We start from the raw sequence: 17975 nt of genomic DNA, 5'->3' as shown, positions 1-17975 counted from the left end.
TCATTCATATTAATTTCTTATGTGGGCAATGACAGTAGACCTAGAAGAGCATGATCAATCAATCAATCAATCAATCAATCAATCAATCAATCAATCAATCTGTCTGTCTGTCTGTCTATCTATCTATTTAAACAGTGAAATGTGATGTTAGTCAATAAAATAATCTGCCCGAACTGTATATAAAATAAAATAAATTATTAAAGTGTGTGTTTATGGTGTTTAATACAGTATAATGTATTGTTTTATTATAGTGATTGAGTTCTATAATTATGATGCCTGGGTGATAAATTATTTGTCTGTAATTCTTAACACATGTACACACGAAATCATCACACCCATTCAACAGCCTGCAAAAATAACTGTCCTTGGATCGATATGAACAGGGTAATGGCAATTGCTGTTGTTGAGTTCTTAAAGCTTATTACATATTCCACAAGAACAGAGACCTTTGTTCTTGTCCATTAGGACCATGAATATGATCAATATGCCTTCTACGGGCGACTCACTTCAACTACACTCAACTAAGTAAAGGCATAACATCTGTGAGGGAAAAACAGCTACATTCTTGTCACCTCTGATCATGAGCTGTGGGTAGTGACCATAAGAGCAGGATCACGAATACAATTGGCTGAAATGAGTTTTTTTCACAGGGTGGCCGGCCTTAAAAATAAGATGCAAAGCTTGGTCATCCAGGAGGGGCTCAGAATTTAGTCACTGGTTTATCATATAATTAGGTCGCTCAGACATCTGGTTATGATGCCCTCTGGATGCCTCCCTGGTGAGGTGTTCCAGGAGGAGACCCCGAGGAAGACCCAAGACAGGATGGAGAGACCATCTCTCTCTCAGCCAGTCTGGGAACCCTGCAGGATCTCCCCAAATAGGCTGGTGAATGGCTTTTTAATTAGCCATCTGCCCTTGCGACACGACCCCATATAAGCAGTAAAAAAATGGATGGATGGATGGATGGATGGATGGATGGGTGGATGCATGGATGGATGCATAGATAGATACTGAGAAACTGTAGGTAAATGTAAAAAGTGCCACATGTGCACAGAAGCCTAGAAAATTTTTCAGATCTTTCTTTGTTATAATAATTGTCAAGCTGCGATGTCAACAAGGAACCCAAATAATTTTCTTGATATTTGCATGTCCCAAACCCTTCCCCCCTCTTTTGCAGTTTAGTTTAGTTTTATAGCTTGTTTTTTTAGTTAAATTAAAACAAAAATAAGAAATTAGAATATTCAAAATTAATAACATCATTTTGTAAAGTATTTTTTCAGTCTTTGTTCACCTGAAATACTAAGGCTTTATTATTCATCAAACTATGAAAAACTTTAACAAGAAACTTTGCTATATTAATTCTTTTAAAAATGGAAAAAAGTCACGTTTGTGATTTTAATCTCTTTCTTAAAAATAAAAAGAAACTTCAAGCTATGCTGTGTTAATTTTACTCTCAGACAACACAACTGATCTTGCAGCAACAAGTAATTATGGTTTTTCAAATTCACAACAAAATCTTGGAATAAAAAGAAAATAAAATACTCTATGTTTAACCACAGAGATAGAGTCTTCCAAAGTGAGGTCAGGTTAACTTTATGGAAATGACAAAGATAAATCAAGATCTATTTTGGTTTTCTGTCTGTTGGATCGCAGCCTGTATGGGTGTCAAAGCAAATGTGGATTACGGTGACATCTTGTGGATAATATTAGGAATTACACCCTAAAGGCCATTTTGAAATATTTATTTAGGCCTAATTTAAAATTTAAAAAAAAGAAAATAACATGTTAAATTTGTTTTTAAACCGGTATTGATCCTCATAAAATCTCTAGATGAACATATCTAGTTAAATTTATTACATGATATTTATGTAACGCAAGCTAGAATTTAATAGATACAATAAAATGACATTGATATCAAATAAAACAGGTTCTTTATCATTTTGTAATAATAAGCCCGTAATACTTCAAATCAAACAAATAAAAAATAAACTATAAGCAGTGTCAGTCGCAAACTACATTTTTGTTTTTACTTTATTTTTCAGACAAACAGTTTTCGTTTCATTTCTCCGTCTTGACGCAACTCCTTGTGCGCCTACGTAAAGTGCGCGCGACAGGATCTTCACAGTGGTAAGAAGACGGAAGTGCAGAGACGCTCGTCCTACGATGTACAGTTTCCTTGACTGTTTTAATCGAAAACCAGACTTCTGTTCAACATTCATGTTTGATCATTGACTGATTGTCACACATAGACGCACGTACGACGGTGAGGAAGACAAACACAGACAGACACCACTAACACCAGCTAATCCGTATTAAAGACAGACCAGGTGAGCATAAACTATGTCTATATACCCGAAAATATTTTATTATCACTTTTATTGCATTATCGGTGTCCACTTTAATGGTAAGATATTGTTGATTTTCACTGATCAACAGCTCTTCTCAGGTTGTTGACGGTTCTGAATTGGAGGAATGAAAGTTAAGAACTTTTTTCTTTCTTTCCAGTATTCTAGGTTTCATCATGACGCCTCATCCTATAATACAGGCAATCATTGACTTCTCAGCTGGAGCAATTGGTGGGTTATGGTTAACTTTTTATATACTTTTAATCTTTTGTTATTTATAATATTGTGGGGTCGATGCAGTCCTTGGATGTACAACTCATGTAATGAGGCATATTTTATGTTGTCTTTTCTCTTGCTTTTCAGTTAAAAATGCTAAACTAGGCTTTACTATTTATCCTGAATGCCTTAGGCTTCACTTTTGAATTACATATTTATTTGCATTATTTTTGTTTTATTAATTCCTAAATAAAAATTTGTTATGAGATAGCACATTTGTAATGTGCAGTGGGAAAATTGCTTCATACCATAGATGTTTTTCATGCAGGACAGGATCCACATACATTTACAGCTAAAAAGAGGAAATAAAACTAGTTTCATGTTCTTCTTTAACATGTGTTATAAGTCTGTTGATTAGTTCATCCATCCTGTAGTTTTGTTCTCTCTCTTAATTCAGAAAAAAACCTTTAATTTCCAGGTTCTTCTCCTTTGGAACCAGCTACCTGCTGGAACACAAAACACAAACACTATATTTGCTTTCAAAACAAAGCTTACAATACCTGATTAATTTAGTTATTTAACAGATTTGTGACCAATATGTTATGTACTTTTAGTCTTCCTGTTTTTTCCATTTTCCTCGGAACATGCATGTGTTTAAAATTCCTATGTAAATATTAAAGCAAAATAAAGTTAAGTTATAAATCTAAAATTAGTCAAATGCCGATGAGTTTTCTTCTTCATGTGAGAGGGAAATAATTGACTTGAAAGATGCGCTGAATTCAGCAGCTACTTCCATAACTGCCTAATGATAAACACTGAATGAACACATTTTATGGTCTATAACTTCAACCAAGAGTGTATTTGCTAAATTACAGATAAACTGATGTTTGTTAATCCCAATATAAGTTTTTCTTTGGTGAGTATGATAGTAAAGAGTTTCCTCTTTACGAATCTGTGTGGTTTATCTAATGCCTTCCTTCAGGTGGGACAGCCTGTGTTATGAGCGGCCAGCCGTTTGACACAGCCAAGGTGAAGATGCAGACGTTTCCCAACATGTACCGTGGCTTCATCCACTGTTTCATTTCAACCTTCAGACAGGTGGGACTCCGTGGTCTCTACAAAGGCACAACCCCAGCCCTCATAGCCAACATCAGCGAGAACGCTGTGCTCTTCTTGAGCTACGGCCTCTGCCAGGATGCAGTTCGCCTTTTACTCCGGATGGAAAAAGGGGCTGATCTCAGGTTTGATTCCGATATTTTTACTGTCATAATAAGTTAGATAAATAACTGCTGAGCATCAGATTGGCTCAAGAATGTTTGTCCAGTTTTCAAACCGTCACTACAACTCTGTTGGGTCGTATTCATCACTAGTTTTCCTGTTTGTGTAAAGACGACTAGTTTATTCAGTGTTTTTCCATCATGAGTTGCCCTTTTCTCTGCCAGACGTTAGTGCAGTAAAGCATGTCTGCTTCAACACAGCACTATCTCATGATGTTCTTCTGGTTCTTTTGTCAAATTTAAAGACTAAATAATAACTTAATAAAGCAAATGAATGCTGTCATTTGCAGTGAAGTTGTTGGGATGAATCCAATTTGTCCCAAATAGAAGCTGAACATCTGGATAAATTGCAGTGGAGATGCAAAGATGGTGAACCAATGAACAACCTTTGATTCTGCAACAGCACAGACATGACAAATAAAAAAAAAACATTCAAACTTTGGATAAGTACATTTTAGAAATGAATGCAGTTTAATTTTAAAAAAGTTGCCAGTTCTTGTTTAACTGTACTAAGCATGATAAATAAAGTGTATGTTTAAACAGACAACTTAAATTAGTAGGGCTGTGACGACATGCTTTTGTCACGATTCAATTCCCATTTTTTTTTGGGTGCTGATTCGATTTAAATTGCAATTCTCAAAATTCTTCAATACTGATAATTTTTGTAAACTGAAAACAAACAAAAAAAAAAAGATTAAATTTCTTTTTGCCAGTAATTTCTTTTGATTTCAGTTAGGAGAAAACAACACAGTAGCCAGATCGTCATTCTGCTGCTATAATGCTCAAGAAGACAAGTAAAGAGATCAATAAAACCAATAAAAATTACAAAAAAAACTTGATTTTCGATTTTTCGATTTGATTTTCCCATCCATCCATCCATCCATCTTCTGCCGCTTATCCGGGGTCGGGTCGCGGGGGCAGCAGCCTAAGCAGGGAAGCCCAGACTTCCCTCTCCCCAGCCACATTTGCCAACTCTGCGGGGGGGATTCCGAGGCGTTCCCAGGCCAGCCGAGAGATGTAATCCCTCCAGCGTGTCCTGGGTCTTCCCCGGGGTCTCCTCCCAGAGGGACGTGCCTGGAACACCTCACCAGGGAGGCGTCCAGGAGGCATCCTGACCAGATGCCCGAGCCACCTCAACTGGTTCCTCTCGATGCGAAGGAGCAGCGGCTCTACTCTGAGCCCCTCCCGGATGACTGAGCTCCTCACCCTATCTCTAAGGGAGAGCCCGGCCACCCTGCGGAGGAAACTCATTTCAGCCGCCTGTATACGAGATCTGGTTCTTTCGGTCACGACCCACAGCTCATGACCATAGGTGAGGGTAGGAACGTAGATCGACTGATAAATCGAGAGCTTCGCCTTCTGGCTCAGCTCCTTCTTCACCACGACAGACCGGCGCAGAGCCCGCATTACTGCAGACGCTGCACCGATCCGTCTGTCGATCTCACGCTCCATCCTTCCCTCACTCGTGAACAAGACCCCGAGATATTTAAACTCCTCCACTTGAGGCAGGACCTGACTCCCGACCCGGAGAGGGCAATCCACCCTATTCCGGCTGAGGACCATGGTCTCAGATTTTGAGGTGCTGATTCTCATCCCAGCCGCTTCACACTCGGCCGCGAATCGCTCAAGCGAGAGCTGGAGATCACGACCAGATGAAGCCAACAGGACCACGTCATCCGCAAAAAGCAGGGACCCAATCCTGAGGCCACCAAGTCGGATCCCCTCAGCCCCTCGGCTGCGCCTAGAAATTCTGTCCATATAAGTTATGAACAGAATCGGTGATAAAGGGCAGCCTTGGCGGAGTCCAACCCTCACCGGAAACGAATCCGACTTACTACCGGCAATGCGGACCAAGCTCTGACACCTGTCGTACAGGGACCGGACAGCTCGTACAAGGGGGTCCGGTACCCCATACTCCAGGTCCACAAAGCACATGTAGACTGGTTGGGCAAACTCCCATGCCCCCCCCAGGACCCCAGAGAGGGTATAGAGCTGGTCCACTGTTCCGCGACCAGGACAAAAACCACACTGCTCCTCCTCAATCCGGGATTCGACTATCCGGCGGACCCTCCTCTCCAGGACCCCTGAATAGACCTTACCAGGGAGGCTGAGGAGTGTGATTCCCCTGTAATTGGAACACACCCTCCGGTCCCCATTCTTAAAAAGGGGGACCACCACCCCAGTCTGCCAATCCAGCGGTACTGCCCCCGATGTCCACGCGATGCTGCAGAGGCGTGTCAGCCAGGACAGCCCCATAGCATCCAGAGCCTTAAGGAACTCCGGGCGGATCTCATCCACCCCCGTGGCCTTGCCGCCAAGGAGCTTTTTGATCACCTCAGCGACTTCAGCCCCAGAGATAGGAGAGTCCACCCCTGAGTCCACCAGCTCTGCTCCCTCATGGGAAGACGTGTTGGTAGGATTGAGGAGGTCTTCGAAGTATTCCCTCCACCGACCCACAACGTCCCGAGTTGAGGTCAGCAGCACCCCATCTCCACTGTACACAGTATTGATGGAGCACTGCTTCCCCCCCCCTGAGCCGCCGGATGGTGGACCAGAATCTCCTCGAAGCCGTCCGGAAGTCTTTCTCCATGGCCTCGCCGAACTCCTCCCATGCCCGAGTTTTTGCCTCGGCAACGGCCGAAGCCGCATGCCGCTTAGCCCGCCGGTACCCATCAGCTGCCTCCAGAGTCCCACAGGCCAAGAAGGCCCGATAGGACTCCTTCAGCTTGACGGCATCCCTCACTGCTGGTGTCCACCAACGAGTCCTGGGATTACCGCCACGACAGGCACCAACGACCTTGCAGCCACAGCTCCGGCTGGCCGCCTCAGCAATAGAGGCACGGAACACAGCCCATTCGGACTCAATGTCCCCCGCCTCACCCGGGACATGTTCGAAGCTCTGCTGAAGGTGGGAGTTGAAGCTCGCTCTGACAGGGGACTCAGCCAGACGTTCCCAGCAGACCCTCACAACACGTTTGGGCCTGCCAGCTCTGACCGGCTTCCTCCCCCACCATCTGAGCCAACTCACCACCAGGTGGTGATCAGTTGACAGCTCCGCCCCCCTCTTCACCCGAGTGTCCAAGGCATGTGGCCGCAGGTCCGACGATACGACTACAAAGTCGATCATTGAACTGCGGCCCAGGGAATCTTGATGCCAGGTGTACATATGGACACTCTTATGCTGGAACATGGTGTTCGTTATAGACAATCCATGACGAGCACAGAAGTCCAATAACAAAACACCATTTGGGTTCAGAGGGGGGGGACCATGCCTCCCAATCACTCCCCTCCAGGTCTCACTGTCATTGCCCACGTGAGCATTGAAGTCCCCCAGTAGAACAATGGAGTCCCCAGAAGGAGCACCCTCCAGCACTCCCTCCAAGGACCCCAGAAAGGGTGGGTACTCTGAACTGCTGTTCGGTGCATAAGCACAGACAACAGTCAGGACCTGTCCCCCCACCCGGAGGCGGAGGGAAACTACCCTTTCATCCACCGGGGTAAACCCCAACGTGCAGGCACCAAGCTGGGGGCTGATGAGAATGCCCACACCAGCTCGGCGCCTCTCACCATGAGCAACTCCAGAGTGGAAGAAGGTCCAGCCCCTCTGGAGGGTACTGGTTCCAGAGCCCAAGCCATGCGTCGAGGTGAGTCCAACTATATCTAGTCGGAACCGCTCAACCTCGCGCACCAGCTCAGGCTCCTTCCCCACCAGAGAGGTGACGTTCCACGTCCCTAGAGCCAGCTTCTGCAGCCGGGGATTGGACCGCCAGGGTCCCCGCCCCTTGCTGCCGCCCAGCTCACATTGCACCCGACCCCTACGGTTCCTCCCGCAGATGGTGAGCCCATGGGAGGCGGGGCCCATGTAACCCTTTCGGGCTGAGCCCGACCGGGCCCCATGGGCGAAGGCCCGGCCACCAGACGCTCGCTCTCGTACCCCGCCTCCAGGCCTGGCTCCAGAGGGGGGTCCCGGTAACCCGCGTCCGGGCAAGGGAACATTCATGCCCAGGTTGGTCGTCATCATAGGGGTCTATGAGCCGTGCTTGGTCTGGTCCCTCCCCTAGACACCTGTTTGCCATGGGTGACCCTACCAGGGGCATAAAGCCCCCGACAACATAGCTGCTAGGATCTTCGGGACGCACAAACCCCTCCACCACGATAAGGTGACGGCTCAGGGAGATTTTCCCACCCATATAAATTAGACTGAGGTGTAGGGAGTACATGGGGGCAGAGTTTTTATCTCTGATTTAATAAGGAAGCAACTGAGGGGGTTTTTTCGACTGGACACATTGGGCCCAGGTGTTTTTTTTTTTTTTTTTTAGATATGGAAGAAATCCACCATTCCTACAGGGCACCGGCCATACAAAACATACCTAAGAACAAGAATAGGCAAACCCAGCTGGGATCCCAGGTGAGACCAATAAGGTTACTCTGGTATTAATGAAGGAAACACAGCAGCAGTTTTAACCATTCAGCTATTTTTCAAAGCAGCAGTTAACAAACTGGCTGTAAAACAAGCCAACACAAGCGTCCCTGTCTGCTTACCCAAAACTAAGCTGACCTCTAGTCTTCCAAGGTTACAAGCTGCAGATATTTAGGCACCACAGAGTGCTGGGTTGGAACAGCAACACAACAATTCTCCCCCCACCAGCATATTTGCACTAAACCTATCTATTGGCCTTCAAATTTTGCAACTTTGGTGCGTAGGGCGTCCGCTGTGATCGTCAACTCCCTGCAACTACCAGGAACACGACTCCTCACACTTTCATGACATGAACAAGAACTGAAAGAAAGCTATTTAACATGACACAACATTGAGTGCTGTATTTTAGCTTGAAACATTTGTACTTTTTAAAAGATTTTTGACTCTAGTGAGCTTTATCTAACAGTAGCGAGACAGTAAAGGGGGTCAGAAGATCTGAGAATGACATGTAACCAAAGCCCCCCAGGACAGGACTCGAGCCTAGGCCGGCTGCACAGAGAAAATGTAGCCTCTGTACCGGAGAGTTTCATGGGAATGCATGTTGTTGGCAAAAACAGACTTTGTAGTTTGTAAGCAATTGGTGGGGGGGCGCACAACCAGCTTAACCAGTTGAGCTACAAGCTTCCCCAACATTTATATTTTTAACTGCTAATTGGGTTGTTCTCACTGAGAAAACTACAATGTTGTGATTTCACTCTTCATGCCTCACTGATAGTTGACTTCAGGTGAAATAAAATGGATATTTTATTAATCCACTAAGGTGAAATTATAAGAATGTAGCAGTTTAATTTCAGCATCAAGTGATCTGTGATTGACCTCATACTCTTTTGAAACTAACAATAAATACACGACCAGTAGGATTACTTTAACCTGGCTTAACTTACTCGCTCCGTCCCAGCCTGGCTTGGTGTGTGTGAAACCAACGAAGCCAGGATGCTCTGACAAGCCCCGCTTTCTTCTTCTTCTATCCTGGATGACTCAATTCTACCTTTAGAAACAAGTCCCTCGATTATTGGAGTAGCAATTATAACAGATTAAAGGTAGTAAATGCAAACATAATTTACTTTTAAACTTATAACTTGCGCACTTTAAACATACCTTTATTGTTTTTATCACCATCTAAATCTCCACTTTATGTCACTGTAAACATAAAAACCCAACATGCCAGTGTGATTATTGGAGCTAAAGTGAAACATATTTGATGAAAATTGCTCTAATTTTCCAAAACAAAAACTCTGTTCAGGGACATTTGAGGACATCTAATGACAAAGTGATTCTGCTTAATGGAGGCCTGTCGTCGGCTCTCTTTGAGAAAGCTTTGTTGGGGATAAAATGGAACCACAACACCAGAAAATGTTCTTTCATACAGTCGGTTTTCCATTTGATGCACTTAAATGTGATATGCAGGTTTTTTTTTGTGTGTATGAACAGTTAATGGCCTCTTATTTGTGGTTGCAAGAGGCAGAAATGTTTACATTACAAAATGTCTTTGCAGTCATGAGGACAGAAGCCACACTGAAAGCCTTGCTTACACGTTGTGTTCTCCTCCTTGTCATTGATCATTAGTGATATTCAGAAGGCATCTGCAGGGTCTTTGGCCTCCATTTTCTCTGCCATGGCGTTGTGTCCCACGGAGCTGGTGAAATGTCGTCTGCAGGCCATGCATGAAATGGAGGCAACTGGCAAGGTGGCGAAGGGACAGAGAAGGTTGGTGGGAACAAACTCAGATTGTCGATTGAGCTGTGTGTGTACCGTTGGGTGGATTTCTGTCTATCTTAACTTTGCTTTGTGGATTTTTTTGTAGCACAGTGTGGAGCGTTGTTAAAACAGTCCTTAAGACAAGTGGTCCTCTGGGTTTCTATCAAGGACTGACTTCCACCATCGTGAGGGAGGTTCCAGGCTACTTCTGCTTCTTTGGAGCCTATGAATTGTGTCGATCTAAGTTTGCACAACACATGGGTACAGACAAGGACAGTATAGGTAAGCTTATGGTTTTTCACTCTTAAGGTTTGTTAATCTTTGTGCCTGGCGATGATGTTTCTGTACGCTGCCATCGTGCTTGTGTGCCTGCAGGTATTCTTCCTCTCATGTTCAGCGGTGGATTTGGAGGGGCTTGTCTTTGGCTCGTTGTCTATCCAATAGACTGTGTGAAGTCCAGGATCCAGGTCTACTCTTTAGCTGGGAGGCAGGAGGGCTTCATGAAGACCTTCTTGGGTATCATACGCACTGAGGGTAAGATTTGGTGCTGCATTTTCATATTGTCCTTTTTTGTTTGTTTGTTTTTTTTTGTTTTTGTACATGTGTCACATTTTAGACTTCATAATCCACTACCTGAATCCAGACCACGTTGTCTGGGACACAACTGGCCGGTTCTGTTCAGATTCTCATATAATCACAAATTCAAACAAAGGACATAAGCTCACACAAATACACATAGATAAATAGACAAATACACAGACACTCACACACAGTCTTGACTCACTCATTCAGGAGTTCATAAACTTGTTTCCGAGCTCTTTTACTTGATGTTTTCTTCATTCAAACATCTAAATGAGTAATACTGGGACAAGAGCCACTTCCTTTATTAACATATGCAACCATGAAATGTTGCATTTACACATTTAAAAAGTTACTTAAAACAGTAATTTGGTCAAAGCGAAGCATTTCAGCTCTGTAGGGAGTCGGAGCTGTTGTGTTGTGTATCCAATGGTATTTTGATACGACTAGCAGAAGATGGGACAGAAGGCTGCTAAAAACAATCCAGATAATTTAGGAAGACTGTTGTGGTTCTACTTTCATAACTACATATCATAGCTCACATTGTTAAAGCTAATTATCAAACATCTAGTGCATACGGCGAGCTAACATACATTTAGTGCTCATATTATAAAAAGTCCAGAGGAGGAAAATCTGACTGTTCATGAAAAATAAACCATACAGATTTGTTTACATTTCTGATTAAATTTGTGCTTCTCTAAGCAGCAATAAAATAATATGAAAGACATAACAATAGAAATATCATTGTTGGGCAGCAGTGCGTTCTGTACATTTACATAAGTGTCAAATGAAAGAAAAAGCCTTTTAGCCTGACTGATCTTTTTAATCTTACGATGAGATTGAAAGAAGAATCTGACTCTACTGATCAGATGTCCTCATGCAGCTTGTTACAGGATTTAAGGACTTTGAAGAAAAATGTTTCGATCTTAAATTGATTCTCTGGAAAAAAAAGAAAAAAAAATCAGCCTGAAGATCTCAGACTTCCTACAGGCTTCTATGCTTCCAAAAGTCAAAACTTTGTTCTAATACAAAAAGTTTGAACCAGCTTTTTGCTTCATTTCATGTACTTTCTCGTTCATTAGCAGGAAGATTAAACTGATTTTTTGCCACTTTGAGAAAATGCTTCGTTTGTGTCCACAATCACGCACTGGTGTGAAGTTGTACTTTACAGGTGAACTTGATTTGACTTTCTCTAAACCTCCGATTACACATGTACAAATATTAAAGTACTCATTGCATAGCATGTTGTTCTTTAACAAGGCATTTAAGGACAAAAACCCTTGAAAAAAAAAAGTAAGTAAATAAATAAAAAGTGTCTAAGATAAACTATAACTTGACCAGTTAATGTTTTAGCACATTGACAACTTTTATTTTAACATCTTAAACCTCTTGATCACACTGTCCAAACTTTGAAATCATACAACCATGAGGACACCAAAGGTGTTGTTTATACATTAATGATCATGGTGAGCTAAAATATTTGTGATCAGGTATCATTACATTAATTGTAGGCAGTAAAAGTAGGAGTTGTAGCATTGAATAAAGGTAAAATATCAGTTTGGGAGGATGACTGGAGAGCAACTGAACATTGCAGCAGCTTCAGTGTCAAAATTCAAATATAAAAGTAAAGCTAAATGTATGAAAGCTGCAAATGCACCCCTGATGTCAGTGTGGATGTGTCTTGTTACTAAGCTGGAGGCCTCTGCATCTGTAGGGAATGACCTGTGTAGATGTTTGCATCTTTCTCGTCCCACAGGCTTCGTCACTCTTTACTCCGGCCTGACTCCTACCATGATACGCACCTTCCCTGCCAACGGAGCGCTGTTCCTCGCTTACGAGTTCAGCCGCAAGTTTATGATGGATGCTGCTGGTGCCTGATGGGAAGCACCTTCCTACTCTGAGCAACTCTTCAGATGAAACTCTGCCTTTAGTATTTTTACAATGAATATTAAGGTTGATTTGCATCTCGATGTGTGAGACGTAAATATGAGTTTAACTTTGAACATTTTGCAACAAAATGGACATTTCTTTGCTGTGCTGTGCTGTGCTGGTCGCAGTCATGTACAATAAAGTTTAAAACTTCTTGTTGCTTTAAAGTGTCTGAATGTGTTGCAGAGTGATCATTGATGTTAGCAGTCACAATAACAACTTAACCGTAATGCTTCCTATGAAGGATAATTGGGGTTTATTTTCCCCTAAAGCACATTTATACAAAATATTCCATTTAAAATGCAAAGGATTTATCTGAATCAATTGAGTCGTTTTATTTTTCATTGCAAACTATGAAACATCTTCAGGAAAATGCAGTTTGCATTTCCTGAAATGTGTTTTTCTTTCATCTAAACCTCTTAAAACAACATGATGCATGGCTTCGGTGGATGAAGGAGTATCATTCAGAATGAAATAAAAGCCTTAAAATGTATGTTTGGACATAAGATTGTGTATCGGCTTGCACATTATGCTTAAAACTGGCAACCTTGTTATTGGAATTATTAATGAAAAATGAATAATTCAGTGAGTACGCTGTCTGAAAACTTGCTGTTTTCATCTTGGTAAGGGGAGAGATAGACATGAGCACATCTCTCTACACAATCTCATGTTTCAAGTCTTGGATAGCCCTGATTATTTATTTAGAAGCTGCAGTCAACAAGTGAGAGACTCCTCCTGCATATAAGGACTGGGTTGTGTGGGCTGGACTTAACGCTTTCAATTGCAAGAGCAACAGAGAAGCTGGTTAGGGTTAGGTCATCTACCAGTTGCTACCAGATGAGTCAAGCAGACACACCGAATGAGAGTGTGAGTTTATGAGTGATTCTCTGCCTTGTTCGTGGGCAGCAGCAGGAGGGCAATAGACCACACCCCACAGAGCAAAGAGAGAGGTAAACACTGCTGTCTCACAGGCAACCTACTAATGATCTCCACCACGACCAGCACCGCAGAGATGGTTACGCAAGGTAAACTTGAAATCAGCGTCGATGATGTGGAAGGTAAATATTTGTCCTAATCTTTTGATAAATTAATGCTCAATTATGACTGTATTATTATTATTATTATTAGTAGTAGTAGTAGTAGTAGTAGTAGTTATAGTAGTATTGTTAACAGTTTTACTTTATAATAATGATGAAAAAATAAAGAAAAAAAACATTTTGCCTAACCACACTTAACATTATAATTCTATGCTTTTTTGGTGGAATATGATTTTCCAACGTCTATCTTCCTCCCTCTATTCACATCAATACTTACAATACAGTTTGGAAACCTGATTGATGATCTAGACTTGGAAAATGTTCCTAATATACCAGCCGAAGTTTCAGCTTTGTCATTTAATGTGATCCATTGTTTTTTCTTAGCTAGGTAACATTATATGAATAATATTAATGCAATTTAACAAATTAAACCAATGTGCATTACAATAATTGTGATTTAAATGGGATATTATAGGATTACACTGAAGTAGAGCAAATTAGACCATATTGTTGATGTATGATTCGTAATGGAGTTTTATTCAGTCAACGACTTTTGTTCATTTTTGCATAATTAAGTCAATATTCAAGAATACATATATACCATTTCAATATATATTGTCTTTTTTTTTTACAACTATAGTTTTTGTTTCCCACAGGGGACGTTGCTCCTAACCTTGGTAGTCAAAACATTTTCATCCATGACCTGTTGACATGAGCAGGGCACACATTTGCATAATGTATGCCTATAGTGTGTAGTTTGGTGCTCCTCATACAGGAGGAGCAGCAGCCTCACAAGGCAAGTCAGATCTCATGGAGCCTTTGAGCCTTTGACAAAGTGTTTCAGACAGAGGTTGCAGCAGTAATGTACAGCATAAAGCATTAGGGGGAAAGAAAGATTTTTTTTAGCATTTAAATTAATTTCAGAGGTTAAAAAAAAAATTATACTCGTACATAGATATGATATAGTTAATCCATATTATTCTATTATTACAGATTTTGCATTAAAACCCCTTTTGCTGACATAAGCTGGTTGTTTAGAAAATATTTAATTCCCAGCTAAAAGTAATGTCCAGGAGATAAATGCTGACCGAACAACACAATCAGACAGCAAATAAAAACTACAAGAAGTTTACACAACACGGCATGACTCAGGCACCTGTCTTCCCTTAGAGCTTAATTATCTCATTAGTGATAAATGAGATGTGTAAATCCAACACAACTATTGCCTAGCATCGTATATGTTTTGTGTTCCTTCTTGTAAAAGGTTCTGTCCCACTGGATCATATTACTGTTTAATCATCTGTCAACAAACCCACTGAAATGACTCTCCGCTTCATGAGTGCGGAACAAATGTGACACAATGCTACACACAGAACATCCTTGTTGTGAGTTTTAAAGAGCTTTTTTTCCTTCCACAGATAAAAACTCAGCGAGGCTGGGCTGTTTTGGTTGGCTGTTGGTAATTGTATCCCTCCTCTTCATTGCGGCAACCTTCCCGGTCACACTGTTTTTGTGTGTTAAGGTAGAGCCTGTTTTCATTGCTTTTTAGGGTTTCATGTTCATCATGTTCATGTTTAGTTCACTGATGTTGCTGCATCTCACAGGGTCATATTTTCCCTTTACACTGATGTGTTATGGTTTGTTGTGTCTTATGTCCAGATAGTGCAGGAATATGAGCGAGCAGTTATTTTTAGACTTGGCCGAATTGCAGACAGGAAACCTAAAGGGCCAGGTTTGTGTTTACCTGTACATGATAGTACACCATGACCCATTACAGACGTTGGGTTGGGTACCAGGCTGAAACTTCTGCTTCAATGATATAATCTGGTTTCTTTCCAGGACTTTTCTTTGTTTTGCCCTGCACTGATAACTTTGTGAAAGTTGATCTGAGGACTGTATCATTTGATATACCTCCTCAAGAAGTAAGTTTTTCCCTCTTTTTTGTTTTTCTTCTGCTTTGTTAATGTCAATCTCTTTTTTTTTTTAATCTATTCTTTTCTTTACTTGAACTTGTGCAGATCCTGACCAAAGACTCAGTGACAGTGTCTGTGGATGGTGTGGTGTACTTCCGGATACACTGCCCGATCTCATCCGTGGCCAACGTGTCCAATGCACACTCTTCTACACGACTACTTGCTCAAACCACTTTGAGGAATGTCCTTGGCACCAAGAACCTTGCAGAACTTCTGTCTGACAGAGAGGGCATTTCACTCAGCATGCAGGTAGGATAAAGCAGCTCTGTAAGATGTTTGATGGCAACGAAATGGCAACAGAAAAGAATGAAAGAGCCCAGAAGTTTAAACTTTGTATATGTGGGAGCAACAGAACAGGATCTTTGGGTCATTTTCTCCCCCTTTTATTTCTCCTGCAAAAAAACAGCCTTTAATACAGGCATGAATTACATGCAGAGTGGTATAAAGTAGAAGTAGAAAGTAGAAGTCCTGTCCGGCAGCTCTTTCCAACCAGTCACTAAACCAGGTGAATGGAATTAGCTCAGCTCCACTGCAAAGTGGATGAACCTGTTAGTAAAAACACCTGATCTGAATGCGTCCAAAAACATGGCAGGACTTCTACTTTATTTTTACTTCTACTTCTTCTTTATACACCTCTAATGAAATGTGTTACCTATTAGATTTTCCATATTCTTTATGTGATTTCTGTAATGTAACTGAGCCACACATCCACTAGGGGGAAGAAAAACTCCAAAGCAAGTTGAAATGAACCATTTTCTATTCAACCAGACAGAAATATTTAAATAAGGTTAGAAGCTCCATTAACTGAGGAGTCACAGCTAACATGGTTTGAAAAAGTATCTAGGGATTTTGAGTGTTGATCTTTGATATTTTTCTGCAGGAATCCCTGGATGAGGCCACTGATCCATGGGGCATCAAGGTGGAGCGTGTGGAGATCAAGGACGTGAAGCTGCCTCACCAGCTACAGAGAGCCATGGCAGCGGAGGCAGAAGCCAGCCGGGAGGCTAGAGCCAAGGTGAGGAAACCAATGAAAGGTTTTCATTTCCTTTTCTCATGAAATCATGCAAAAGAAAGAACTATGATGGAGAATTTGAAGAACAAATGATTTGGTTTCAGATCATTGCAGCAGAAGGAGAGATGAAGGCTTCCAGGGCTCTGAAAGAAGCCTCTCTAGTGATAGCTGAGGCCCCTTCTGCTCTTCAGCTGCGATACCTGCAGACTCTCAACACCATCGCTGCAGAGAAGAACTCCACTATTATTTTCCCTCTGCCCATAGATATGTTACAGAGCTTCATGCAAAGGAAATGATAAATCTCCTATCACTAAGTTTATTTTAAGCTAAATTAAGTCAAATTTGCACTAATAATAGTGTTATATGGTTAATTCAACAACTTTCATGTGTGGTTAGGAGGCCTGATGTGTTAGTTACTGCTCTCAATATTACTCCTCAAACACACTAATGTTCTTTGTTTGCATTTTTTTTATTTATTTTTTTTTTATAGAGAAACCTATAGTTATATATGCATATACAAACCGAATCCCACAAAAATGCACTTATTATATATGCTTACTGTGATTTAATATTTAAATACAAAGTGCAACATATACAGCATAGCCAATAACTTTCATCGTTCACCACAACATCTGAAACAGCTAAGCTACAGTTTCACCTCTGGAGGAGGGCATGTATGTAAATGTTTCAACAGAATCTACAAGAAATGTGAAACATAAATAAAGCACAAGCATAAGAGGTCATGCGTTCATACAAACTTATTCATTTCTGAAATATGTAATACAATCTCTTCAACAGAAGTCCTGTAAACAATCAACAGAAGTCACAACATCCATGTGATGCACCACTCCTCTCTGACTGGATATGAACTGTAAACAAAAGCTCTTGATTCTAGTGTCAAACAAACATTCAGTAAATAAGTATGAGACGGTGTCCACGGGACACAGAGGCAATCAGTGCAACAGGACTACCTGATCAGAACAAATCCTTCCAGTTAAATGCTTGTTTGATCGGATTTCCACATTGTATGTCTGAGAAATAATGATAACTGAAATCATCATTTTAATTTATTTTTCTACATTGCACTAACCTCTTTAAAATATCTGCACTTACTGCTAACATCTAAATAACTGTATACAAAGGATATATTGCAAAACGGACCTTTAAGATGATCAGTTTCTGTATTTAAACATGAAAAAATGGATAATAAATACAAAATAAAAACTATGGCAGTTGCTTCCCTTTGTTGACTCATAATGCTTCTTAAATCCTGAGATTAATCCATACAATGAGAAATGAGGTAACGTTGCAATCGGATTTTCATGCCTGTTTTGATTTAATAATTCAGTAAACGTTGCCAAAAGTCAACTTCCAGGTTTGGGAGCCGTTAGAATTCCATGTTTTTCTGTGGTGAAAATAAAGAAATATT

At 41.4% G+C, this 17975-nt stretch overlaps 2 protein-coding genes across 3 annotated transcripts; both read left to right on the top strand.

Moving 5' to 3' along the window:
• The first annotated feature begins 2130 nt into the window (after positions 1-2130).
• On the top strand, positions 2131-12610 carry slc25a15a (solute carrier family 25 member 15a). Its single transcript, XM_079247007.1, has 8 exons — positions 2131-2165; positions 2250-2327; positions 2506-2576; positions 3544-3802; positions 9885-10025; positions 10123-10298; positions 10392-10550; positions 12352-12610. The coding sequence occupies exons 3-8, from the start codon at positions 2522-2524 to the stop codon at positions 12471-12473; spliced, it is 912 nt and encodes a 303-aa protein (XP_079103133.1). The 5' UTR covers positions 2131-2165; positions 2250-2327; positions 2506-2521; the 3' UTR covers positions 12474-12610.
• Positions 12611-13338: 728 nt separating this feature from the next.
• stoml3a (stomatin (EPB72)-like 3a) lies at positions 13339-17745 on the top strand. Of its 2 annotated transcripts, none has more exons than XM_079246250.1 (7): positions 13339-13549; positions 14980-15083; positions 15221-15293; positions 15401-15483; positions 15580-15783; positions 16415-16549; positions 16651-17745. In XM_079246250.1, exons 1-7 carry the CDS (start codon positions 13507-13509, stop codon positions 16840-16842), a joined length of 834 nt encoding a protein of 277 aa, XP_079102376.1. In that variant the 5' UTR covers positions 13339-13506; the 3' UTR covers positions 16843-17745. The 2 variants fall into 2 exon arrangements, with proteins under 2 accessions (XP_079102376.1, XP_079102375.1); XM_079246249.1 differs by having other exon boundaries at positions 13339-13582.
• Positions 17746-17975: the final 230 nt, after the last annotated feature.

This window comes from Telmatherina bonti, assembly GCF_933228915.1.
Source record: "Telmatherina bonti genome assembly, chromosome: 9".
Lineage (NCBI taxonomy): Eukaryota > Metazoa > Chordata > Actinopteri > Atheriniformes > Telmatherinidae > Telmatherina > Telmatherina bonti.
Note: the sequence above shows the minus strand (reverse complement) of the source record. Positions and strands in the feature narration are given on the sequence as shown.